We start from the raw sequence: 27,310 nt of genomic DNA, 5'->3' as shown, positions 1-27,310 counted from the left end.
GAGACAGAATCGATACACTGAGTCTTAATTTGAAGTGTATATGTCAATTTTGAGACAAATTTTTATCAAGGGAATTGTAAAAAATTGTATTTTAACCAACTGAATTTTTAGTGTCTGTATTTTAATGCAGTGAATTTCAAAAGACATGCATTTTGCATGCAATGTTTTTATTCAATGAAGTTTTCTGTATAAAATCACGTAAAAAAGTTAGATTCATAAAATTCATAAAATTCAGCTACATAAATTCTGTGCTTAAAAAATAAATAATAAAGAAACAAATTAACTTTCATACCGCAGGCCAATAAAAAAAAAAACGGCCCAGGGCCTCTGTTTGGACATCCATGGTTTATATTGATCCCAAATTCAGGTTTGCACAACAACAGCTTAAGTGATATAAAGTCCAAAAAATACTTTCATTTACGTTGCTGGCATGACTAAAGAGAAAATCCAGATGGGTTTACATGAAGCAATAGTCCTTTCACGGAAATGACAAGTGGCTATATGTCAAGTTAGCATTAGCATTAGCTTCAGTCTTGCCGAAAGTCCGCGCTAACTTTCGGTAATGTCGATAAAACAGTCCTGCCAGCCCAGTTCGAAGGTTAAGTCTACTTACCCTACTTACTCATGTCATTCTGTCGCTGTCCCCCCGCACGATCGGTGGGGCTTGTTTACACTGCTAGCTATAGCACTCTTACATTGCTAGCTTTAACTACATGCCAGCCATTCAATGAGGAATCATGTGACTTGATCACCTGATCAACCAGCTGACCAACCAGCAGACCCAACCAGCTGCCCTGGACGGCAGCTGGTTGGTCAAACACGAAGTCGTACGCTGTCTTCGGATTTTGCCGAAAATACTGCAATGTATCTACTGCAAAGCTAAGTTTATTGTCCGACATTTCCTGAAGTAAAAATGACTTCAGCCTCTACTTGTTTTCGTGTATTTATTAGATTTGTTTTTTGTATGATTTCTCTTAAACGCACGAGAGAACGCAAATAAGACTAAGCGTGTAGTTTACGAGGTTACGCAGAGGCAGCATCGGTTTTGGCAAGATCTAGCAAAACTTATTGACATTTAAGGGGATTGTATTTCCGCTATTTTCGTGTTCAGGGCGGATTTTTGCGTTGGAACTTCAAAGTAAGAGCATCACATTTGTTGCGTTTCTGGTATGACTGTTTACGTATAGGACAAGCAGTGCACACAAGTAAAAGAATCCGATGTATGGCTAATCACTGTATTTCCTTTCCTCCAATAGATGTCTTTCCAGCAACACGGACTAGGACCGGATGTTAGCATTTCATTTTCAAAAGACGACACGGAATTGAAAATGTATTTCTGTATTTATAGTATGACTTTATACCTCTACAATTGTAAGGTATGCGATACCGAAGAGGCAAATGCTGAAGATGTAAATTATATTATGGATTTTCACCCGATTTTCGCTATGTGGAGGCAAACTATGACCCCCTCTCCCCATGAAAGTTAAAATATACAGAGCCCCTGAGGGGACGTGGAAAAAAATTATGATGAAAAAGACGAATTATTGCGAGAGCTCGCAAAAAAAAAATGGAACCTATTCTTCCGGAGCAGCACATTTTCTGGTCCTCTCGGCAACACTCGGGCACCCGGAAAGTCAGGCCTTCAAAATAAAAGAGACGTGGCCCAGTGGAAGATCAGAATTTCCCTTATTTATTTTTCCGGAAAGTTCCCCGTATTTTGTAAAGCAAATATTACCTGGTATGGGTTAGTGCAGAAAAAACAACGGAAAGGAAAAAAGATGTCGGGAAAACGTGCCCGCATCTTGTTTAGCATAAGATAACCGTCTCTCCGCCGTCAGTGCCTCATAGAGAGGTTGTTTCTATGGTAACAGGCTGGCGGCAGAACCAGTCCTCCTTGGCATCCCCTCTCCAAGCCACTACACTGCGTCACGCCCTGAGTGGAATGGAGGACACGGACAAGAAAGCCAATGTATGTACGAGCTTCCGTTTCTTTGTTTCACACAGAAAAAGACATTTTCTTTTTTCTTTCTACGTGCATTGTCTGACAGGGGGAGTACATCGGCGAGATAAAGGGCGGTCTGCGGCCTTCCATGAAGCTGGTGGTGATGGGAATCGTTGACAAGAAACCCAAGAGGTGGGTTGATTGACGACTGGCATCACACGCGGCATTGTTGTTTCTGGACAAGCACACAGTAGGAGTATGAATATGTTTCGTGGTAGTGGTAGCATTTCCTTGCGACATGGTTATTGCGCTAAAACGGGGGTGTCCAAACCTTACCACAGAGTGAAACATGAAAGGATGCAACTTTGGCACGTTGATATTTTTAAAATGTGCGAAGAGGTTATATTATATTTCAAGAAAAAAGTGCATCTCGCTTTTGTCATATAGGTGAAAAAACATATTAATATGAACGCCACTCCGCCCCCCCCCACACAAATATTTTCCAAGTACTTCCACTTTTTTATTAAATAATTTTTCTGAATTTTCTTTTTGACATATTATGACTTTATTTCCATAATATTTTGACTTTATTCCTGTAATTGTATAATTTTTGCCCAACGTATAATTTTCAAAAACAAATTATTTCTCATAATAGTCTGACTTTAAAAAAAAAAAAAAAACATATTTTTTCTTAAATGTTTCGAGTTCTATGCCACTAAAATGACATTATTTTTCTTCATAATATTACAAGTTTAATCTTGTAAAACTGCTACTTTTTTCTCATTACAATATTCATTTTTTCTCTCGATATTTTGACTTTATTCCTGTAAAATTATAGCTGTTTTTTCCCCATTTCTGCTGTTGTTGTTTTTTTTTAATTTTCCAACTAATTTCGACTTCATTCTGGTAACATTATAACTTAATCCGCAACCTAATTTTCCAAAAACTTCACTTTTAAAAAATAACATCTTTCTTTAATATTTTGTTGTTTTTTTTCTCCCAATATTATGGTGTTATTCCTGTAAAATATTTTTTCTAAATATTTTCCCCGTTTCTGACGTTGTTTTTTTTTATTTTCCAGCTATTTCAACTTTCTTCTTGTAAATTTTATTCCAGTAATATTACAGCTTTTCCCCAACCTAATTTTCCATAAACAAATGTATTTTGTTTTGTTTGTTACACATAATATTATGAGGGTTTTTTTTTAAATAACATTTTTTTCTTGAATTTTTCAAGTCTATGCTACTAAAATAACATTATTTTTCCTCATAATCTTACAAGTTTATTCTCGTAGAACTAGCACTTTTTTCGCGTCAGAATGCTCTTTTTTCTCTCAATATTTTGACTTCATTCTCGTAAAATCACACCTGTTTTTTCCCCCCATTTCTTCTATTATTGTTTTTTTAAATTTGCCAACTATTTCAACTTTCTTCTTGTAAATTTTCTTCTGGTAATTCTGACTGTATTCCCATAATACTTTGACTTTATTCTTGTGACATTATAACTTTATCTGCAACCTAATTTTCCAAAAATTGCAACCCTATTTTAAAAAAAGAAATGTTTTTAAATATTTCAACTCTATGCCATGATGTTATTTTTTGTCATAAAATTATGATATTATTCTTGTAAAACTGCACCGTTTTTCTCTTAATATTTTGACTTTATTCTCATAAAATTACAGCTGATTTTTCAATTGTTGCGGTTGTTTTTTAAAAAATGTCTTAGTTGTTTTAGAATGTGCCGCATTCTAATAAAGAAGCAGCAGTGGGCTGCAAATGGCCGCTGGGCCACACTTTGGTCACCCCACTCTAACCGCACGGTGTAGTAAGATGATTTGACGTTATCGGCGTGTAAAGTCAAGAAATGACATGTGACGCATCACAGCAAAGCATAGCAATGTATAGGTACCATCCAAACCCGCCCCCTAGTGGCATGACATGGGTTCTTGAGAATTTTTTTTTTTTTTTGGTGCAGCATTGAGGTGGTGGTGTCCAGTAAGCCGCAGAGAGACGAAGATGAGGAGGACGAGTCACAGGACTGTGAGGGCGACGTGGGTCTCCAGTTGAAGGTCAGCTTCACGGACAAGGCCGTCCAGCGCAACGCCCGATTGGCTGGGAAGTGGGGTCGGGCTGAAAACACCCTCTCCTTCTTCCCTTTCGCGCCAGGAGAGCCCTTTAAGGTATTTTCACCTTCCTCGTGTCACTTGGAAGACAAACAACAGTGACCGTCATCACCACAACCTTGACTGGACTTAAAGACAGGGACCATGTGGAATAAAAGCTTCACATTATATTTTATACATACTGTATACGGTGGTGTGAAAAAGTGTTTGCCCCAACCTGATTTATTTTTTTCACATGTTTGTCACACTTAAATGTTTCAGATCATCAAACTAATGGAAATATTAGTCAACAACAACACAAACGAACACAAAATGTAGTTTTTAAATTAACCCATTTCTAAAGCTTTGGGACTCCAGCAAACCACAATGAGAGTCATTATCCACAAATGGCCAAATCATGGAACAGTGGTGAACCTTCCCAGGAGGGGCCGGCCAACCCAACCAAAATGACCCCGAGAGCGCAGTGACAACTCAACAGAGTTTTATTGTCATGAGAGACCTCATCCGAGAGGTCACAAAAGACCCCATAACAACATCCAAAGAAGTGCAGGCCTCACTTGCCTCAGTTAAGGTCAGTGTTCATGACTCCACCATAAGAAAGACACTGGGCAAAAACGGCCTGCATGGCAGAGTTCCAAGACCAAAACCACTGCTGAACAAAAACAACATTAAGGCTTGTCTCAATTTTGGCAGAAAACATCTTGATGACCCCCAAGACCTTTGGGAAAATACTCTGTGGTCTGACGAGACAAAAGTTGAACTTTTTGTAAGGTGTGTGTCCCATTACATCTGGCGTAAAAGTAACGCCCCATTTCAGAAAAAGAACATCATAGCAACAGTAAAATACGGTGGTGGTAGTGTGATGGTCTTCAGGACCTGGAAGACTTGCTGTGATAAATGGAAGCATGAATTCTGCTGAAGGTGAATGTCCGGCCATCTGTTGGTGACCTCAAGCTGAAAGCAACTTGGGTTCTGCAGCAGGACAATGATCCAAAACACACCAGCAAGTCCACCTCTGAATGGATGAAGACTTTGGAGTGGTCTAGTCCAAGTCCTGACCTGAATCCTATTGAGATGCTGTGGCATGACCTTCAAAAGGAAAAGCCTCCAATGAGGCTGAATGACAACAATTCTGCAAAGATGAGTTCCTCCCCAGCGCTGGAAGAGACTCATTGCAAGTTATCACAAACGCTTGATTGCAGTTGTTGCTGCTAAGGGGGGGCCAACCACTCATAATAAAACGTTTCATTTCAAAAGTGCATCAAGTGTTGAGTTGTGTTGTCACTGACTAATGTTTACATTTGTTTGATGGTCTGAAACATTGAAGTGTGACAAACATGCAAAAAAAGAAGAAATCAGGAAGGGGGGGCAAACACTTTTTCACACCACTGTACATACACGTATGCATATTTTAGTACTGTTGTACTGATTTTTTAGCCGTCATTTATTTTTATATAATGTTAATATCACACTAGTAGTAGTAGTAATATTTATAATTAGGAAAACATCTATTATTTAGCACTCAAAAGTGCTAAAGTCAGTTTCTATATACTGTACTGTATTATAAAATGTTTTATTTTACATATATAGTCACAGATGTCAAAGTATTTTACTGCTGTTGTACAAATTTTGTAAACTTTGTTTATTTTTATTGACTGTTAATATTAAGCAGTACACTTTATGATACAAATTAATGTTTTTATTTGTTCTACTATAGCCAATCTTATTTCATATATTGCGAATCACATAAAACATGTCGTTGCAGCGGGGGATGTTGTGACGTGTGTCAGGGCAGGTGTTCCTAATAAAGTGTCCTCATCCTGTCATTAGATGGAGATCGTTTGCGAGCACCAGCAGTTTCGCATCCTGGTGGACGGCCAGCCTCTGTGCGGCTTCAGTCATCGTCTTCCCCAGCTGGACAGCCTCACCGCCTTGCGGGTCTTCGGGGACGTGCGCCTCACAAAAGTGGCCTGATGGGGGCGCTGCGGTAGGGGAAGAGGGTCAGAATACGGTCGATCCATGAGCTTTGTCGTGTCCCACTTTGTCATCACGCAAAGTGCCTTCAACGTGCTGACTCATCGATATTGCATATTGTTCACATGCCGCCGCTTTTTCTTTTAATCATACGAGCGTCTCCTCCCGGCTTCATTGTCATTCCTCTTCCGCTGCTCGTGTAGAAAGGAGATTATTCACATTTAACTTACATCAATATTCATATTCATGTTCAAATGTGTGGAAAAAAAGACGTGAGAATAAAATGTGATTTTCCTCATAATATTCCCTATAAAGTGTTACAATATTTGGACTTTGTTCTCATAAATTGACATCTTTTTTCTAGTAATATTCCCACTTAATTGTCATAAAAAGATCAGTCTCCTGAAATCAAGATTTTTTTTCATAATCTCATGCGTTTATTCACACGAAAGCAGGAAAAAGTATTTTCAATTTGTTCTCATAAATTCACAACCTTTTTCTGAGTTTTTTTCTTGTAATATTCCACCTAAATCCTCATATTTTCATTTTTTTCCCCCTAAAATTAGGACTTTTTTTCATCCTAATATTCCAACATTAACCCTGAAATATTCCCACTTTATTCTCGTATAACGACAAAGATTTCCCTCATAATATTCCCTGTAAACGGTCATGTTTGGACTTTATTCTCATAAAATTGCATCTTTTTCCAGTAATATTCCTGCTTCATTGTCATAAAATGATCCATCTCCCAAAATGATTTTTTTCTCTCATAAATGCTGAGAATCTCATGCGTTTATTCCCATAAAAACAGGATTTTCTTACCACATAATATCCTTCCTAAAGTATTTTCAGTTTCTTCTCATAAAATGACCATTTTAATGACTTTTTTCTTGTAATATTCCAACATGAATCTTGAAATATTCCCACCTTATTCTCGTATAACAACATAATATTCCCTATCAAGTATAACATTTGGACTTTATTCCCATTCTCATTCTAGTAATATTCTGACCTAGTTGGCCTAAATCAGGGGTCACCCAAGGTTTTTTCTTGTGAGAGCTACTTTTAGAAAATGAAAATGGCCACGAGCTACTCGTTTTTGTAGAAACAGATCAAATATGCTTGTTTTACCAGAACATGAACAAAATGCTGGTGTCCACGACTCACATCTTATGTTTCACAATACTTTTCTTTCTGCTGTTCTTTCATGATTAGCTGAAAACCTGAATGAAAAGCAGGCTTGCGGGCACCTCATGTGGTCGTGGGGGGCTACCTGGTGCCCACGGGCACCACCTTGGTGACCCCTGGCCTAAATGAGCCATCTCCTGAAATGTTTTTTCTCTCTTAAATGCTCGTAATCTCATGTGTTTATTCACATAAAAGCAGGATTTTATCAGCACATAATATCCTTCCTAAATTCCTATTCTTCTTCTTATGAGATTTTGTCTTGCAATATTCCAACTAAATTTGTCTTTGCTTGCTATTTGTGGCTGTGAAGCAACAAAGAGGCGCCCGAGGCTGCTCTTGCTCTGACTTGTCAAGCCGAGAGCGCAATGCCAGCGAAATGTTAGGTTTCATATCAAAAACGTTGAAAAAAGGACACAGAAGCACGATGAAGCATGTCGCGATGGATGTGTCGCGCACCCCAGCGAGGGAGGATACGCCGCAGCTCCCAAAGTGGCGCCTATGTGTGCTCCCGGATGGCGTCAATCCACTCCATCTTCTCCTGGTGGCTGGGAGCCTGGATGAAGTAGTGCCTGTCTGACTGCGTGATGACCTTGAACAGGTTGCCTTGAATGTTGCCTTTCACTCCTGCAAGACAAGACGCATAAACACACACGATGCAGTCATCAGCACCAGCATTAGGAACGCCAGACGCCGGCATCCAATAGAAGAGCCCACTTACAGTAGGACTTTTTATACCTGTAGTATACTGTCCGCACCCTACACGGCAAGTGAAACGCCTTGTCATGTTTTCAATTGGTTGTCATGAAATGCTGACTTCTTTTTTTTTGCAAAATATTCAAACTTTTGTTGGGTAATGCTCAGACTTTTTCCCTGCAATATTGAATTTATTCGCATGAAATGACAACTTAAAAAAAGAAATACTTAATACTCAAAAATCTAATAAAATCATTTCTTTTCATTGTATTATTTATTTTTATTTGTAAAATGACTCAGAATATTTTTATTTTTCCTGCAACATTCAGACAAAATTCTCATATTTGGACTGTATTCTAAAAAAAAATAAATAAATAAAAAAATCCTGCTAATATTTTTATGTAACATAATATTTGGAATTTATTCTCTTAAAATAATTTTTTTGAATACATAAATAATTTTTTCTTGTACAATCTGTCATATTTTTCCTGCAATATCCAGACATGTAATTTATTCTAAAAAAATGACAACTTTTTAAATATAATATTTAATATTCAATAAATAAATAAATTAGTCTTGCAATATCTTGGGTGAAATATTCAGACAAAATCAAACTTATTCTCATAAAATGACAACTTTTTAAAAATAATACTTAATAAATACTTAATACTTAATAAATAATACCTTCTTCTTGTAAAATGACTTATTTAGTCCCGTAACATTTTTCCTGCGATATTCAGGCAAAATAGAGAAACAATTTCTTCTTGTAAAATGACTTGAATCCTTCACGTGCAACATTCAGGTAAAATTCTCATATTTTGAATGCATTCTCCAAAAACTCCTGCCAATATTTCCATAAACGTGACATAATATTTCGATGTTTCTCTTGTAAGGTGACAGCTTTTTCCGTGTAACATTCTAACTGTAGTCTCCTAACACTTTGCATCCATCCTTACAAAATGACAGCTTCTTTTCCTCATCTGCTGCCTCATCACATTTTGAATGAACTCTCGTAAAATGACTTTGAGTCCCGTTTCTTTTTTCTCCAAATATTCCAATTTTAGTCTGGTAATACTGGGTTTTTTTTCTTTCTTGTATTATCGGGACAATATCGTCAGAGTTTGATTGAATTTATTCTTGCAAAATGACGGCTTTTCCTCGTGAGAGTCGCACTAAACGTCATTACGTTTGAATGTATTGTTGTAAAATGACTTTTTTAGTCCTGTTTCTTGCTGTATTCAGACACATTTTTCAAAGTTTGAAGTTATTCTCAGAAATTCATCAAAAAAAAAAATCACGGTAACATTTGCCTGACTTTTGAAAGTGCTATGTTTATTGGTATTTTATTTCATGCCTTAGCATGCATGAAGACTCGCCAAAATAACGTTTGAATTTATTGTTGTGCATCAGGTTTGGCGAAAAAACGTTAATATTTAAGGGGTCCCGAACACGAAGCCCCAAAACTCACCCAGCAGCGCCCCCTTTAAACTTTGAACAAATGAGCCCCAGCCACCAGCTTCACAGAACGTCACCTAATTTGGCGGCGACGTCAATCATGACAGGACGCACAAAAAGTCTCATGAACCCACGTTCCAAACCAAAGAGGAAGTCTGCCGTTTTGGTCTCCGGCGACAATTTTGGAGAAAAACCAAGGCTTTTATTTGGAGGAACTGGTCCTAAGCCCTTTGACCAAATAAGCCCAAATAAAAATCACGGACAGCAGACAGACGGGCGATGTTAAATTACAAAGGATTTTAGGCTGGTGTATGAGATGTGGGCGGGGCATGGCAACAAACTTTGAGGATCAGTCAGACAATTGGCCGGTTAATAAGTCAGCTCTACAAAGTCAGATCTTCGTCATAATTGGTCCACACCACGAAGACGACCCCTTGAAGCTATACATCGCTCACTTCCTCAGCCACAGGGAATGGGATGCACGTGCCGTCCGACTCACGCCTACCCTGACTTGCCCGTTGGACGCTGCTCGCAGCTTGAATTTGAATGCATGAAAACTTTTGTTTGTTTGTTTTCGGAGTGGCTGAGACGCACCCGAGGGAACGCCGTTGTCATCCAGCGAGGAGACCAGTGAGCCTCGGAGAGCAAATCCTCCGACGGGGCTGACGTCGTCCTGGAAGGAGACTTGATGTGTGACATGACGACCAGAAGAAAGAAGAACATGCGTGTTCCTGACCTTGGTGGGGTCGTAGTAGTGAAGGAAAGACGGCTGCGAGCGCAGCACGAAGAGTCGAATCTTCCAGTTTTTCCTCCTGTGTCCCTGATGGTGGACACGTCCACTGAGACACAAGGACGCAAACACCTCAAGAAAAAGCGCAGGGTCTTTCTTACCTGCTTGAGCAGGTAACCTCTCTTGATGACTTGACCGCTCAGCTCCACCGCAGACAGCGACGTCTGGGCCTTCACGCTGCCTCTCTTCTTCAACGTGTCTGACTGGGAGCGCAAAGAAACGTGCCACTAAAACAACTCCTTTTCACCGTGAGCCACGTCACGCTTACGGTTACCCTCAGCGGGCCACTTGTCCATTTCTATTTAGATTCATTGTGTCCATAATAAATCATCAGTAATTATTATAGTCACTTTTCATTCATAACCAATTAATAAATAACAATTTTCAATTGGATTTGACAACAAAAATAATGTACTTTTCTGTCAAAATTGACAACAAATAGATTATCCTTTTGATATTTATAGATATATATATTTTTGAACTTAACGTAATATAAATATTTTTCAATAAGAAAATACATATACTGTATGTTGTTTTACAAAAATATTACAAATATTAAATAAAATATAATTATATTTATAATAATTTGTCAATAATAAATAATCAGTAATTAAATGTAAACTAATACAAATATAAAAAATAAATATATATAAACAATAATAAAAAAAATATTAACTTTAAATTGGATCTGACAACAAAAAAAAACTTTTCTGTCAAAATTGACAACAAATATATTTTTAAATATAATATAAATATTTTTGATACGTAAAAAAAACCAAAAGTATGATAATATTACAACTAAAAAATAAAATAATGAAAGTATACCGTAAATCACCGTGTATAAACCGCACTTTTTTCCACTGGTAAGACGCAAAAAACCGGGGTGCGGTTTATACACGATGACGGGTCTGTGACCAGATGCAGAAATTGAGTACAAGTCCATTTTAGAATAGCCGTCTGTGGGTCAGACAGTTGCTTTGACTTCAGCGCCCTCTGCTGTACAGTTGCTGAAAATGCTTGTGTTTGTAACTTATCTGACGGCTGTCAGTCTTTTCACACAGTGAAACGATCTCTATATACACTGAAGCTAACCTAAGCTTCCATTAAAACATTGCAGATGATGTAAAATACAATACAAGGTTGGAGTTTATTCAAATTCACACTGAAGCAATGCAGCGTTATGTGTTCTGTACAATACATGGATAACTGATCCGCATGCGCAGAACGCCGCTCTATCACCGCTCGCGTCACCGCTAAACCAACGTTCGCTACCATTAAATCAAGGCTAAAGCAACGCCGGCTTCAGTGGTGCACCGCTAGGACAACGCCCGTGTTTTCTATTTTTTTCCCATTTTGAGACGAGCATTGTCGAAATTCGCCCCGACAGCAAAGCTACACTACAGCAAAGTTCGGGCGGTGTGACCGGGCCTGTACCCTCTCAAAACGCCACGACGATCTTTCACCGCAGCGTTCAAACTCTCCGTCTGCCGGTATGCAGAAGAGTTTGGGAACCGGGCAGCAGGACGGCAGCACGGTGTGGACGAGTCAGTCATCCGGCGTTGGAGAGCGGACATCATCGGCAAGTTGACGGCAAACTTTTCTTACATGAATTCTATTGCAGATGAATTGATGGACGGCAGATTTCTCCTTTCTTCTTCTTTTTGAAATTGCTTACAAGTAGTACCTTTACGCATGTTGATTTGAGATGAAAGAGTTGGCAAGCATTTATGAACTCAACTCTTTTTTTCCCCCGCTGTGAGCCTGAAAATGGGGGTGGGGGTTTATACACGGGTGCGGTTTATACACCGTGATTTACAGTATGTATTAAAAAAGTAAAAACCAAATTAATACTACTAATAAAATTCAAATATATATAAATATTTTTCAAAAACTGGTGCTAAAATAAGTCTTTTTGACGTGCATTATTTCCAGGCTTTCGTGCTTTCCTTGAGTTTGACACGCAGGTATGTAGGACACTATTGAGGAACAGAAGAGGCGTGCCGCCACTCACGAAGCTGTAGAGCGCCGTGGAGTCGTCCATGAACTGCTCGCCGAGGCCGGCGGTGCGCAGAGCCTCCACGCTCCTCAGGCCGATGGTCCTCAGGAAGCCCTCCTCCAGCAGGGCAGAGGCCAGCGTCACCGCCTCGGCGCGGGTCAGAACCAGCTGCATGAACACCAGCCAGTCCACCACCGCTGAGCCTGAACATCAACAAACCTCAATTTTTCTTTGCCGAGTGCTGAGTAGTAAAAAAAAAAAAATCAATTAAATTGATGAATAAAAAAAAAAGAAATAAAAGTTGTATACTAACATAAATACATTTCTTTTTTACAATAATATTACTAATAATAAATAAAATATTATTCTATCATAATAATTTAGTTAATAAACAATCACTAATTATTACATTAACTTTTCATTAATAATTCATACAAAATATGAATTTAAAATTCAATTTGACAACCAAAAATCGATAAAATTCTCGTATGAAAAATTTAAACAAGAGTTGTTGTATATGAAGGTTAGCGCAGTAAGACAGAGTACATGTGTGTGAATGAGAGGGACCCAAGTGGAAGAGTGAGCTTACAGGGAGAAGACATCAAGAAGGTGGAGGATTTGAAGTACTTAAGGTCAACAGTCCAGAGCGATGGAGAGTGTGGAAAAGAGGTGAAGAAGCGTGTACAGGCAGGATGGTACGGGTGGAGAAAAGTGTCAGGTGTGATGTGTGATAGAAGAGTTTCAGCTACAATGAAAGGAAAGGTGTAGAAAACTGTGGTGGTGTTTGGTCTAGAGACAGAGACAGAGATGAAGATGCTGAGGTTCTCTCTGGGAGGGACCAGGAAGGATAGGATCAGGAATGAGTACATCATAGGACAGCACATGTTAGAGGTTTTGGAGATAAAGTCAGAGAGGCCAGACTGAGATGGTGTGGACATGTCCAGAGGAGAGATAGGGAATATATACTGTAGGTAGAAGGATGCTGAGTTTGGAAGTGCCAGGCAGGAGGCCTAGAGGAAGACCAAAGAGGAGGTTTATGGATGTAGTGAAAGAGGACATGAAGGTAGTCGGAGTGAGAGAAGAGGATGCAGAAGACAGGCTTAGATGGAGGCAATTGATTGGCTGTGGCGACCCCTGAAGGGAAAAGCCCAAAGGAGAAGAAGAAGTATTTACAAAATAAAATACAGAAAATTATCCATTATGTTTTACAATATCAAAAATTAATAAATAAAATAATATAAACTTTATTTATAACAATTTTGTTAATAACTAATAAAAGAAAATCATTTTAACTTGGCTTTGACAACAAAAAAGCCAATAAAATTGTTGTATAAAAAATAAAAATAAAAGTTGCAATAACAAAATAAAATAAACAATAGATATTTTTTACAATAATGTTACAAATAATGGGCCACACGGCGGTATAGTGGTTAGCATGTTGGCCACACATGCTAACCACAGTCACAGTCTGGAAGACAGTCGGGAAGACCTGGGTTGGATTCTCCCTTGGGCATTTCTGTGTGGAGTTTGCATGTTCTCCCCGTGTGTGGGGGGGGTTTTTCTCCGGGTACTGTGGTTTCCTCCCACATTCCAAAAACATGCATGTTAGGTTAATTGGAGACTCTAAATTGTCCATAGGTATGAATGTGAGTGTTTGTCTATATGTGCCCTGCCATTGGCTGGCCACCAGTCCAGGCCGAAGTCAGCTGGGATAGGCTCCAGCATGCCCTCGTGAGCCTAATGAGGAGCAGCGGTATAGAAAATGGATGGATGGAAACGAGAATAAACTGAAAATAAAAATGGAAGTTGTATCAATGTCTACTGAAATGAAAATCCAAACATATAAAAGTCCCATGGAAGCCAATATTAGGGGATGTACTGTATACGCGTGTATACAGTACATCATAAAGAAAGAGTCAGCATGTGGTTGATGTACGGTCACGGTGGAGGCGCCCACGCACCTGAGAAACAGTTGCTGTAGGTGCGTCCTTGCTCCACGTGGTTGCTCATGTTAATTCCGCTGTGAAGGTCGTACATGGACTCCAGGACTTTGCTAGAAGAAGAAGACAGCATGAGGAGACGCGCCCATACGCCAACGAGCCACGGCATCTCCACCTCAGGTTGATGTTGTGCGGCTGAGAGACGTCGGGCGTCCACTGCTCGCCTCCTTCTTCCCCACCCAGCTTGTCCACGGCCGCCGTGATGTCGGCCGCCCACTCATCTCGCTCCTCCCGGGAGCACGCCTCCAGGAAGTGATCCACACCGTTCCTGGTCTGCAGCCTGAACACCAGCTAGGAAGTGGACAGGGATGTTGTGGTATGTTTATTATTATACAGTAACCTCGTATTACCATAGATTGACAGTTTATTGCGTTTGCTTGGTGACTCAGCAATCATGTCATGTCTCTCCGCATGACTCAGCAGATAGTCAAGATAGTCACATGGCCTTCACAGGAAACAACGTTTGCTAACTTGACAATGATGTAATTCAAACGTTACTTCGATGGATAAAACTGCAATGGCGTTCGCTTGAAAAAGTCACAAAAACAGGCTCCAGCATTTTTTGCCATTATTTCGCTTTTGATAACATTTTTCTTTTCTTAAAAGTGTCCATTTCCAAGTATTTTAAAGCTTTATTAAAGTACATATTATTAAGTTGTTAAAAAATATATAAATAATGCATCATAATAAATTATTATAAGTCATTATTAGTCGTTGTGTAACATGTTTCTATTGTTATGTAAATAATTAAATTATCTAAATAATTAAATATAAATTTCCAAATATTATTTTTACTACTACTACCACTAATGATACTATTGTTAAAAAATATAAAGTTCCAAGTATTTTTAAAGCTTTATTAAAGTTCGCCTATTATTATTATTATTGTTATTACTATTATTAATGAATAATAATAAATAATATTAAAATCATACACTCCTGATCAAAATCTTAAGACCAGTTGAAAAATTGCTAGAATTTGCATTTTGCACATTTGGATCTTAATGAGGTTTTAGGTAGAGCTACAATATGCAAAACAAGAAGGGGGGGTGAGACAAAAAACATTTGGAACTTATAATTTAATCAAAACAAAAAAAAACTGAAATAGGTTGTTTATCACCTGATCAAAAGTTTAAGGCCACAGGCTATAAAAGCCAAAATCTGCTCAAAATGTTCATTTTCTGTCGACCATTCCCCCTGTCATGCCCTCCTGATGGTGAAGCTAAGAAGCTTTCTCTTTTCCAACGTGGTGGGATTGTGGAGCTGCATAAGCAAGGCCTCTCGCAGCGTGCCATGGCTGCTGAGGTTGGGAGCAGGAAATCAGTCATTCTACATTTTTGGAAAGATCCTGAGCATTATGGAATAAAAAAGTCAAGTGGTAGACCCAAAAACATCACACCTGTGCTGAGCCGGAGGATCCCATTGGCTGTCATCAAGACACAGGGCGGTCTTCCACCCACATGAAGGTCCTTACTGGTGCCGACTGCAGCGCAATAACCATCAGACGCCATCTGCAGGAAAAGGCTTTAAAAAGACCTCGTCTCCTTCAACGCCACAAAAGTGCCCGTTTGGACTTTGCCAGGGAGCATCAAACATGGGACATTGAAAGGTGGAACAAAGTTTTATTCTCTGATGAGAAAAAATGTAACCTTGACGGTCCAGATGGCTTCCAACGTTACTGGCATGACAAGGAGATCCCACCTGAGATGTTTTCTACCCGGCACAGTGGAGGGGGGCCATCATGGTCTGGGGTGCTTTTTCATTCAGTGGAACACCGGAGCTTCAGGTGGTGCGGGGTCGTCAAACGGATGCAGATGTTGGGGCGGGCATCCCTCATGACTGAGGGCCCTCGTGTGTGTGGTACCAGCTGGGTTCTTCAACAGGACAACGCTGCAGTTCACAATGCTGGCTTGACCAAGGACTTCTTCAGGGAGAATAACATCACTCTTTTGGACCATCCTGATTTCAATCCCATAGAGAACATTTGGGATGGATGGCAAGGGAAGTTTCTAAAAATGGCCATCAGTTCCAGACAGTTGATGGCCTTGGTGAAGCCATCTTCACCACTTGGAGCAATGTTCCCACTAGCCTCCTGGAAACACTGGCATCAAGCATGCCCAAAGCCATTTTGGAAGTGATGAACAAGAACGGTGGAGCTCCTCATTACTGAGTCCTACTGACAACATTTTTGGTTCTGCTTTGGAGAGTTTTTTGTTATTTTTTGAGCAATGGTCTTAAACTTTTGATCAGCTGATAAACACCCTATTTCAGTTGAATTGTTGTTTTCAATAAATGACTTTTTCAAAATGCTTTTTGTCTCACTTCCCCTTCTTGTTTTGCATATTGTAGCTCTACTTAAAACCTCATTAAGATCCAAATGTGCAAAATGAAAATTCTAGCAATTTTTCAACTGGTCTTAAAATTTTGATCAGGTCAGATTTATTAATGGATCATCATAAATAATCATTATTGATTAATAATAGTATTTAATCTACGCTCAAATTAGTACATAATGACCCAAGAATCTTCTTTGTAACAACATTTAATGGGTCATTATTTCCATTTGTGTCACATTTTTAGAAATAAATTTCCATGTATTTTTAAAGCTTTATGAAAGTACTACAACCACTATTAAATAGTACAAATTATAATAATAGGCTTGTTAAAAATAGGAACAATTGATTAATTGATAAACTTTCCAACCTGTTACACTATCAAATCAGCACATAATGACCCAAAATACTTTGTGTAATATTTTTCTCTGGTAAAAAAAAAAAAAAAAGCATAAATACATTTCCAGGTATTTGTACTGCCACTACTACTACCTCTAATAATAATAATAATAATAATGATAATATTGTTTACATAATATTAATTTTAAAAAATCATCAGTATTGATTAATATTATTTAATCTGTCACACTATCAAATCAGCACATAATGATCCAAAAATCTTCTTGGTCCTAACCTTTTATGAATCATGATTTCCATTTGTGTAAGAGTTTGCATGTATTAAAAAACGACACTTTTGTACAAGCACTGACGTCAACAAGACTCACCGGTCGATTGTCGTACTCGAGGAAGGGACACGTGACGACACAACCCTTCATCATGATCTTTCCTCGCTGGCACGAGTCTCTTTTGCCGCCCTCGTACTTGTAGTAGATCAGCTTGTCTGGCGTCAGCACGAACCAGCGGGCCTTCCAGTTGTGTACCAGATGACCCTGACAGGACACACACTTTTACACATCAATATCAGGTGAGCCTGACGGGATACGCACCTGTATTTCTGTACAAACTTACCCTTTTTACAAGGAATCCCTCCCTTAGAATTGTTACATTCTGTTGTGTATCCATTGTGTCAGTACTTGTTGCTACCTGCTCCACTCCTGAATCAACATGTCACACACACACACACAACATCTACAAATGAACATATAACACATACACACCCACAATCACACGTCATGGTCAAGAGTGGGTGCAATTTCAACTAATAGCCACACAGGGGCGCCATCACCCAATGAGAGTCCCCTAGAAGCGAGTCACTGGAGCGAAGCATACGCACACGTACACACACACGGACACAGAATCAAACGTTATTATAAATGAAAGTTGTGCTTTAAAAATGTCTGACTAACGCGACCCTGCTCAAACAAACATGTTAACAACTTAGAGTAGCAAATGACCACGAACTGCTAGCTAACTAGAGCAACACCCGTACTCGTGAAGAGACAGCGAGGACGTCCAATCACACGTTAGCAAAAAAAAAAAAAACAACAACCCGCAGCTCCAATCCACGAGCTTGTGGGCGGTCTACAGGGAAACAAGCGTCGGCTTGAGCGGCCGTTATCCCCTTGGTCCTAGTGCTTGTATGTCTCCTTTTAGTATAACCTAACACTGTCTTTGGACTGTAGAAACCACAGAGGCCCCAAAAAAGTATTTTTGACAAGTATTGTAAATGGGACGGGAAGCTGACTCAGACATTGTCCATGCTGGAATTCTTCCTCCAAACAGGCCTTTATGATGACGTCATGCGACAAAAGAAACTAAATTCCTGCCGTATCCCGTCACCCTTACAGGAGAAGAGCCTCATCAAGGCCGAGGTGTGTCTGAAATGCGTGTTTCCGATCAAGCGCTTAAAAAACGTCAGTAGCGAGTGCGGGTTGCATATCCGTTCACTGCAAAGTAAACAAGAATACATTGTCTTGCTTCTCTGTGGTTATTTGACGTGTTTGTTTTTAAAAGTTCCAAAACGGACCTGGATCTTGAATGGCTTTTGTATCATGGTGAAAAATGAATTTGTCAAACAGAAGTTATATCGCAGTTAAGAAGTTATATATATGTGATGGTCCACAACTTGATGTGGGGGAATGCAGCTCCACAATGCTGTCGCTTTAATGCATCAATACAGTCAGGTGGATTAGGAACTTCTTTTAATGGCAGTGTGTCCTGAAACAACAGTTTTACAGAGGAATGACAGGTGAGCGTCGACTTTGGTCACGGGATAATCTACATTGCACATAAATGATTCCAAGTTAGTTCAACAAAGAAACTGCATTAAAGTCCATAAAACTTCACTCAAAAGTGCAGTCTGGCTCATTCCAATTAGTGAACACTATCAAATGCACATGACACTGTATATGACAAAATCTAAACACACAGTACACATTAAATCACCAAATATCCCGGACAGTGCTAACAGTTCTGAGCACTTCCTGCAGCAATTTGCACATGCCAGTATTCACCAGTAACAGGCGCTGTTGCAACACTTCTGCAATCATTTATCATAGCACATCTACACTCCGTTACATATAGACCAATAAAAAGCTGCATCTCAGCTTTGTCACACAGTTGAAAAAGCCCATTCCCCCAATGTCGGATTCAATGTTAACAAACCGAATCTTTTGGTAGTAAGAGCACAGAAAACCTGTTTATGACTTTGTAAATACAACTTTTACCAAGATTAGAGCCCTGTAGACATGAAATAACACCACTATAGTCACCTTTACACTCCTGTTATGCATTGTTTACACCACATTGCTCTCTTGCTGCAGGGACTGGAGACGGCTGCTAGCTAGCGAGCTAACCAGTTAGCCTCAAATTTATTTAAGAAGTCAAAAAGATACCACTTCCACACAGGATGGGAGGCTAACTTTTTTCACTGTTATGTGGGACATGCCATGACTGACTTCATGACTTCCTGCAGTGTTAAGGTAATGTCATGTACTGCTGCCTAGTGACCACAATACTATACTTGTATTTCCATACGTTTTGACTAATCATAGACCATAGTATACCACCAAACAGCTATCATTTAAGTAATTTTTTCGGCAAAACCATGAATGAGCGAGGGGTTGATAATGGAACCGCACAGTTTTTGCAGTTAAAAAAATATATTTCAACTTTATTCTTTAAAAAATCCTTGTAAATTTACTTCTCGTAATATTATGACTTTATTGCCATAATATTTTTATTTTACTTCCGTAATATTATAATTTTTTCTCCAACCCAACAGCTTTTTTTTTTTCCCTCATATTATTACAACTTTAAAAAACATTTTTCTTTAATAGTTATGCTACTAAAATGGCGTTATTTTTTTTCTCATAATATTAAGTTATTCTTTAAATAACACAACAATAATACAATTACACACACAAAAAAAACATTTTCCCCACAACCCACAGGGGGCACCACACGTGTCATTGACACTTTGGGAAACTTCATTTGTGTTACCTGCTTCTCTTTTGAACTCATTCAATCCCAAAGACATATTTATACGTTTTTCTAAATCCGAAAGCCCGATCCCAACAACGTATTTATACGTCTTTTACGGGGTTTTTTGTACGAGAGGCAAAAACAGGTGATGACGCAACTCGCAACTAATGCATTTCAATTCACAGCACTTTTAAGCCACAAAAACGGCCACAAGGTGGCAGAAGTGCCTTTGATAGAGAGCTCGGCAGGGATCATGTGGACGGAAAACTCGCACGTCAGGAAGGAGAAAGTGAGAGAGCGTGGACGAGTGTATAAGGTTACGCGTGCACACAGCTACACGCGCACAGTTCAGTTCCAAATGTGAAAATTGTAAACACTTCATGGTGTTACATTTGTAGACAAACTGTTATTTTGATGTATTTTTTGTGTTTATGTTGTGGTGTAGCAAAAATATTTGTGTCAAAGTGAAATGTATCTTTTCACAAAACGCTGTTTTCGTGGAGAACTGATATTTTCCTGAAACTTACCTATGTTCTTCTGATGATGACTAAAGAACGGAAAAAGGTAGAAACAAGCTTTTTTTTTCTGATGAAAAACGGGAGTCCAATTTTTCTTTTGGTAGGTTCCATGTTTACATAGCCATTGAATACCATATTCTGTGTGCCTTGAAAGATCAGTCAACATCGTCTCAAATGGCCGCTACTGAAGGGGTCGTCTTTTGAACAACGGCTGGGATTGAATGAGCTGATTGAACGAGTCAACCGAGCCCCCATTCAGTAAAAATACTCTGCGGATTTGAACGGCTCGTTCACGGCTCCTCTACATCTCTGTTAGAAGCGAAGACTCTGCAGTTGAAGGCCAAAAAGCGGAGGTGGTGTTTGGCTGAGGTCGACACGCCGGGAAGCACGTGACGTCGTCGTCCGCGAGGAAATGATTGGCAGCCATTTTCCAAAGCTTTTACGGCCAAAGCGACGTCGAGGAGGGTAAGAGGGTGAAATGAGGCTGAAATTGGCAGTGAAATTGTGGCTTTCATGGAATCCAACACAAGATGTTCTCCACAGGCAGGGGGGATGTTTTTCTGCTCTTAATCAGCGACCTCTTTCGCCGCAGCGCCATTTTCCACGTGTTGACCTAGTTTACGAGCCAGTCCCTTTATGGCCGCGTGACTAACGCTTCCCGTCACGACAAAGCCATCAAGGAATACACAAACCTAACCACGCCTAGATTTATTGCAGAGACGCAATCAAAAATAAAAGTGCTACAAACTGTCTTCTTATGGTTGAATAAATGACAATACTACTTTTACCTTCAAGCTACGATGTTGCTGAAATGTTTCTTTACTTAAAAAAACAAAACAAAAAACAAAGAAACTAAACAATCCATCAATCCTCCAGAAGGTCTTCACATAGTCTGACCTGCCGCAAGTCTCACGCCAGAGACCTTGTTGTCCACTTTTCAAGTCCCGTTAGGTCACGTGATGCCACGCCGACACCATCTTCTCAGGGTGAGCCATGGCGTCCTTCCACTGATCCACAGCGTTGGGACTCGCACTCTGCAGTCCCAGCTGGACCTGCAACAGAAAACCTCTCAAGTGCATGCCAAAGAAACAGGTGGCCATTTAAGCCAACCAGAACCCTGAAGAAAGTCATTTCTGGAAAAAGGCACAATGGTAAATAAGGCTGAAAAAATTAATAATGATAACATTATGATATAAGTAAATCATAACATCATCATTTCAATCATAATAACAGTAAACAAATAATACAGAAATATCGTACAAATAAAAAAAATATATCAAAAATGTAATAATAATGATTTTGAATGTGCCTAGGAAAATGTGTAGTAAAAACAAAAAAGAAAATACAATAAAAATAAAGAGTAAAGGAAAAAAAAAGCCCAATGGTGAACAAGGCATTAAAAAAAGATTTTAAGAATTCATAACTGGCCTTGGAAAATGTTTGGTAAAACAAAAAAAATATAATAAAAAAAACAAATCGTAACTTGACCTTTCTAAAAGGGTTTAATAATCGTGCAAAGTAAATTCTGGGGTCAATAAGAAGCCTGAAGAAAGCCATTTCTGGAAAAGGCACCATGAATGAATAAGGTGATATGGCATTTTTTATTTACATATAAATACACACACACACACACACACACACACAAATACATACAGACATATATATACATATATATATATACACAGTCAAACTTGTCTATAGGGGCCACTAGAGGGAGAATACAAAAGTGGCCGCTATAGACAGGTGGCCTCGATAGACAGGTTGGCGTCCAGTTTGAATGTTGACCAGTAGAAGAAAAAAAAGGAAAAAGGGGGGGAAAAATAATAATGTTGACCAGTAGAGGGCACTGTGGACTGCAGATAAAAGTAGTACAGCACTACTGATGTTCTTATTCTTTTGTTTTCTTTCTTTTCTTGGGAGAATGAACAGAATAAGAATTTTATTGCTTCGTATAACTGCCTGTTTTACTATGCATATGACAATAAAACTCTTGAATCTTAAATCTACTAGGCTTATTATCCACGACCCACAGAACAAAGCTGTGCTAGTAATGTCTTACGCTTGTTTTTAATATTTTACTTTTTATACGGCAGAGTGTCATTACAGCTTTAGTTCATCAGGAAGTGACGGGAAGTGACGGTGGGCGTCCCGAGCAGGAGAGCTAGGGTCAGTGCTAGCTGTGAGTTTGGAGAGAGTTGGGAAGTGTGTTTATGTTGGCGTGGATGTAAAGTCCTGCAGTGTTCTCCGCTGTTAATAAAGCCATTAAAGTGCATCGGCGACGTGAGTCTCTCCTTCCCCACAACAAGCGGCATTACAGTATTGACCAGTGCACACCAGGAAATAAACGGTGTCATTTCTTACAGGCATTGGCTGGACAGCTATGTAGTGGGGCTTGTTTAACCTTTGCCTTGTGGGCAAGCAGGAAGGAGAGACGATGTTGAGAGATGTGTGTGTGTTCTGAGCTGCTGTCTGGTGGCCGCGTTCAAGAAATAAAGTTGGCAGAAGCAACAGGAGAAGTTTCCTTCTTTGCTTCGGAGCTGAATAACACTGACAAGTTAACAGACTAGTAGCGAACGGAAAAGAAGACGGCTTTGTTTGTGTGGAATACAGAAGATGAGGACTTTGATGGATTTGTGGATGAGGACTGATGAAAAATAACGTGAGTACATTCTAAAATACTTCAATTAAGTACAACCCAACTCAGTTTTGCTCCCGCTGCCGCATGCATGCTAGCGTATGTTTTTTTTTTTATTGTAGCGTCGCTGGGAGCACGTCCTGTTCCCAGCCTACTTTGCGGTAATGTTTTGGTGCAAATGCTCTTAAAGTTACATGTTTGACCAGGAAATAGCAAGCTCAAAAGAAGACGGCTTTTTTATGTGGAACAACTGACAGTTTGTGTGGATCTTGTGAATGATTGTGACTGAGCTAGGACTCAGTAATTAAAGTCTACACACGACGGCTTCATTGATTGAAAAACAAAACTTTTTGGTGCATGAAGCTTCTACTTGAGTTGGTAATTTGGCCACTATATGCGGTCAGATATTGACCAAGGGAGACAAAATGGGTGGCCGCTGGTCGCGTTGGACAGGTGACTGCTATACACAGGGTCTATAACATGTACATTTGCTGCGGGGGATTTTTCAGTGGCTGCTATAGGCAGGTGGCCGTAGGCAGGTGGCCTACAAGTATAAAGGTGGCCGCTAAGACAGGTTTGACTGTATACAGTATATACTGTATATATACATACATACACACACATACTGTACATACTGTACATACTCTAGTTTCTCGTGTTCCTTTTTCCTGATATTGCCATCATTGGAGATGGCTACATCCATCACAATGGCTGTCCTCTGCTGCTCATCCATGATCATGATGTCCGGTTGGTTGGCCACAACTATCTTATCGGTCTGTATTCGGAAGTCCCACAGCATCTTAGCCCTCTCATTTTGCACCACCTTGGGAGGGGTTTCCCATTGTAATCTAGGGGTCTCCAGTCCATATTCTGCACAGATGTTTCTGTACACTATACCAGCTACTTGGTTATGGCGTTCCATGTATTCTTTTCCTGCCTGTATCTTACACCCTGTTATTAGGTGCTAGACTGTTTCAGGGGCCTCTTTGCACAGCGTGCACCTGGGATCCTGCCTCCTGCCTCCCTCTTTGCGCTTCGCGTATAGCTCTGATTACTGGATTTGAGGTGGAACCCTTCGTGCGTGGTGAGAAGCTTCCGACCTGCCTTACACGCTGCACATACTTGACCGTTGCAGCTTCCCTTGTGGCCTCTTCATGGTTACTTGTAACTCTCCTCAACATCGACTATTCTGCCCTCTTGTTAGTGCAATGCCCTCTGTATAGACTACCTTCCCTCTCCTTGTTACCTTTCGGTCACATTTCTCCAGTCCAAATGACATTTCAGATGTCCCCGCTGTAGATCCTGGTGGTGTGGATCAGTGAGTCACTGTCTCGCTCGCTCTTAGCGTACACCTTGATGTCATCCATGTAGAGGAGGTGACTGACGGTGGCCCAATTCATAAGTCGGTATCCATAGCCAGTCTTGTTGATTAGTTGGCTGAACAGCAGCGGGGACAGAGCATCTCCTTGGTATATGCCATATTTGATGGAGACTTGTGTAATTGGCTCAAAGTTGGCCTCAAGGCTGGTCTGCCACAGCCTCATTGAGTTTGCAACAAAGGCTCTTAGAGTGGTGTTGACCTTGTACAGCTTCAGGCATTCCATTCATGTGTGCAGCATTGAGTCATAGGTTTCTGGTAATCAATCCAGGCAGTGCACAGGTTTGTCTGACTGGTTTTGCAGTCTCGGGCGACAGTTCTGTCAACCAGTAGTTGGTGGTTTGCTCCTCTGTTGTTTTGACCAATGCTTTTCTGTGTTTCTGTCATGTATTGATCCATGTGCCCACTTATCGTAGCTGCTATGATGCCCGACCGGAGCTTCCATGTTGTGGAGAGACAACTTCTCGGCCGATAGTTGGATGGGCTGGTCCCTTCTGGGGGTCTTTCAGAACAAGGACTGTTCGCCCCTTGGTCAGCCATTCAGGGTGGGTCTAGAGCCTCAAGTATGGGCAGATGCTCATTCAGCTCGTCTGTCACTTGGTGTCAATGTAGACTGTGGGTATCGTATTCTCTTCATGTAGCCCCGCTCATTAGGGTTACTCGAGTAGTAGCATTCCAACAGTGCCTTGTTCGCATCTCATATAGTTTTCGTATAGTTATAGTTTTGACTATATATATATATATATATATATATATACATATATACATATATATATACATATATATATATACATATACATATACATATATATATACATATACATATACATATATATATACATATATATATACATATATATATACACACATATATATATATATATATATATATATAGTCAAACCTGTCTTAGCGGCCACCTTTATAGAACAGCCACCTCCCTATAGCAGCCACTGAAAAATCCCCCCCAGCAAATTTACATGTTATAGACCCTGTGTATAGCAGTCACCTGTCCAACGCGGCCAGCGGCCACCCATTTTGTCTCCCTTGCTCAATATCTGACCGCATATAGTGGCCAAATTACCAACTCAAGTAGAAGCTTCATGCACCAAAAAGTTTTGTTTTTCAATCAATGAAGCCGTCGTGTGTAGACTTTAATTACTGAGTCCTAGCTCAGTCACAATCATTCACAAGATCCACACAAACTGTCAGTTGTTCCACATAAAAAAGCCGTCTTCTTTTGAGCTTGCTATTTCCTGGTCAAACATGTAACTTTAAGAGCATTTGCACCAAAACATTACCGCAAAGTAGGCTGGGAACAGGACGTGCTCCCAGCGACGCTACAATAAAAAAAAACATACGCTAGCATGCATGCGGCAGCGGGAGCAAAACTGAGTTGGGTTGTACTTAATTGAAGTATTTTAGAATGTACTCACGTTATTTTTCATCAATCCTCATCCACAAATCCATCAAAGTCCTCATCTTCTGTATTCGACACAAACAAACGTCTTCTTTTCCGTTCGCTACTAGTCTGTTAGCTTGTCAGTGTTATTCAGCTCCGAAGCAAAGAAGGAAACTTCTCTTGTTGCTTCTGCCAACTTTATTTATTGAACGCGGCCACCAGACAGCAGCTAGCAAAGGCAAAGGTTAAACAAGCCCCACTACATAGCTGTCCAGGCAATGCCTGTAAGAAATGACAACGTTTATTTCCTGGTGTGCACTGGTCAATACTGTAATGCCGCTTGTTGTGGGGAAGGAGAGACTCACGTCGCCGATGCACTTTAATGGCTTTATTAACAGCGGAGAACACTGCAGGACTTTACATCCACGCCAACATAAACACACTTCCCAACTCTCTCCAAACTCACAGCTAGCACTGAGCCTAGCTCTCCTGCTCGGGACGCCCACCGTCACTTCCCGTCACTTCCTGATGAACTAAAGCTGTAATGACACTCTGCCGTATAAAAAGTAAAATATTAAAAACAAGCGTAAGACATTACTAGCACAGCTTTGTTCTGTGGGTGGTGGATATATTCTATCAGTTATTATTAAGCCTCTAGCTTCCTTTTAGTAAGTAAAAACCTTGGCTATGATTGCACTACATTGTCATGTAGACCTACAAAGTACACTTGGAAGAACAAGAGGTGAATAAATGTATTGCAACTGATGTGAAACTGATGAGGGGTAGGATTAAATAAGCTTTGCTTCTTCCTACTCCTTTTTGGACATGCAAAATTGTGAATTGTACTATGTGATGTGCTACTGTTTGACTCATGCATGTTCAGGATGAAAAAAAACCATGAACCATGAACCATGATAATAACAAGTCTAGTAGTGCTGTACAACTTTTATCCGCAGTCCGCAGTGCCCTCTACTGGTCAACATTATTATTATTATTATTATTTTGCCCTTTTTTTGTTTTTTGTTTTCCTCTATTGGTCAACATTCAAACTGGACGCCAACCTGTCTATAGAGGCCACCTGTCTATAGCGGCCACTTTTGCAGACTCCCTCTAGTGGCCACTATAGACAAGTTTGACTATATATATTCAAGATTCAAGAGAGTTTTATTGTCATGTGCATGGTAAAACAGCAGTTATACTATGCAAGTTAATTGCCCTTTCTAAAAGGTTTAATACTGTAATGCTGGAAAATACTAGACAGGAAGACAACAAAAGTCACTTCTGGAAAAGGCACAATGACAACAATGGTGGAAAAACAAAATCTGAAAAAAATGTATGACTATGCAAAAAGACAATTCTGTAGCATAGAAATCAATACTAAAAAAATACTTAAGGATTTTTTTCTGTAAAATATAAATATTTAAAAAAAATCTTGACTAAACCATGGAAATATGCCTGCAAGGTTATCTAAAGAAACTAACTAACTAACTAACTAAGGCTGA

The 27,310-nt window shown here is 39.7% G+C and overlaps 4 protein-coding genes across 10 annotated transcripts in view; 1 reads left to right on the top strand and 3 right to left on the bottom strand.

Annotated features, from left to right (window-relative positions):
* The window catches only part of zfyve26 (zinc finger, FYVE domain containing 26), an 81,913-nt gene extending 80,745 nt beyond the window's left edge, over positions 1-1,168 (bottom strand). For 2 of the 4 annotated variants that reach the window (XM_054797503.1, XM_054797504.1), the window contains exon 1: positions 614-1,168. The gene's annotated coding sequence lies outside the window, so the exon portion shown is untranslated. The remainder of the gene's footprint in view (positions 1-613) is intronic. The other 2 variants (XM_054797501.1, XM_054797502.1) reach the window with 2 other exon arrangements.
* Positions 781-8,187, top strand: si:ch211-10a23.2 (Galectin-related protein A-like). 2 transcript variants are annotated; one of them, XM_054797510.1, is made up of 5 exons: positions 781-1,138; positions 1,257-1,969; positions 2,049-2,134; positions 3,917-4,121; positions 5,895-8,187. In XM_054797510.1, the coding sequence occupies exons 2-5, from the start codon at positions 1,862-1,864 to the stop codon at positions 6,036-6,038; spliced, it is 543 nt and encodes a 180-aa protein (XP_054653485.1). In that variant the 5' UTR covers positions 781-1,138; positions 1,257-1,861; the 3' UTR covers positions 6,039-8,187. The 2 variants fall into 2 exon arrangements, with proteins under 2 accessions (XP_054653485.1, XP_054653484.1); XM_054797509.1 differs by having other exon boundaries at positions 781-1,969.
* plek2 (pleckstrin 2) lies at positions 5,787-17,887 on the bottom strand. 3 transcript variants are annotated; one of them, XM_054797507.1, is made up of 9 exons: positions 17,463-17,887; positions 17,219-17,383; positions 14,276-14,451; positions 14,122-14,213; positions 12,176-12,363; positions 10,266-10,367; positions 10,111-10,194; positions 9,965-10,047; positions 5,787-7,850 (listed from the first exon to the last, which is right to left on the bottom strand). In XM_054797507.1, the coding sequence occupies exons 1-9, from the start codon at positions 17,514-17,516 to the stop codon at positions 7,745-7,747; spliced, it is 1,050 nt and encodes a 349-aa protein (XP_054653482.1). In that variant the 5' UTR covers positions 17,517-17,887; the 3' UTR covers positions 5,787-7,744. The 3 variants fall into 3 exon arrangements, with proteins under 3 accessions (XP_054653482.1, XP_054653481.1, XP_054653483.1); XM_054797506.1 differs by having other exon boundaries at positions 9,969-10,047; XM_054797508.1 differs by lacking the exon at positions 9,965-10,047 and having other exon boundaries at positions 7,708-7,850.
* Positions 17,888-18,316: 429 nt separating this feature from the next.
* The window catches only part of LOC129192981 (tandem C2 domains nuclear protein), a 34,754-nt gene continuing 25,760 nt past the window's right edge, over positions 18,317-27,310 (bottom strand). The window contains exon 12 of the mRNA XM_054797505.1: positions 18,317-21,447. Within this exon, the coding sequence (XP_054653480.1) occupies positions 21,343-21,447 (105 nt within the window). The 3' untranslated portion in view covers positions 18,317-21,342. The remainder of the gene's footprint in view (positions 21,448-27,310) is intronic.

Source organism: Dunckerocampus dactyliophorus, chromosome 13, assembly GCF_027744805.1.
Source record: "Dunckerocampus dactyliophorus isolate RoL2022-P2 chromosome 13, RoL_Ddac_1.1, whole genome shotgun sequence".
Taxonomy (NCBI): domain Eukaryota; kingdom Metazoa; phylum Chordata; class Actinopteri; order Syngnathiformes; family Syngnathidae; genus Dunckerocampus; species Dunckerocampus dactyliophorus.
The sequence above is the reverse complement of the archived record's forward strand: the minus strand, read 5'-3'. Positions and strand labels throughout refer to the sequence as shown.

Coding starts and splice junctions, on each gene's coding strand:
- plek2 (XM_054797506.1), bottom strand. CDS start 17,516: ATGGATACACAACAGAATGTAACAATTCTAAGGGAGGGATTCCTTGTA. Junction 10,195..10,265: donor GAGGTTACCTGCTCAAGCAG/GTAAGAAAGACC, acceptor GTCCACCATCAG/GGACACAGGAGGAAAAACTG. Junction 7,851..9,968: donor TGACAACGGCGTTCCCTCGG/GTGCGTCTCAGC, acceptor CTTGTCTTGCAG/GAGTGAAAGGCAACATTCAA.
- si:ch211-10a23.2 (XM_054797510.1), top strand. CDS start 1,862: ATGGTAACAGGCTGGCGGCAGAACCAGTCCTCCTTGGCATCCCCTCTC. Junction 1,970..2,048: donor ACACGGACAAGAAAGCCAAT/GTATGTACGAGC, acceptor ATTGTCTGACAG/GGGGAGTACATCGGCGAGAT. Junction 2,135..3,916: donor GTTGACAAGAAACCCAAGAG/GTGGGTTGATTG, acceptor TTTTTGGTGCAG/CATTGAGGTGGTGGTGTCCA.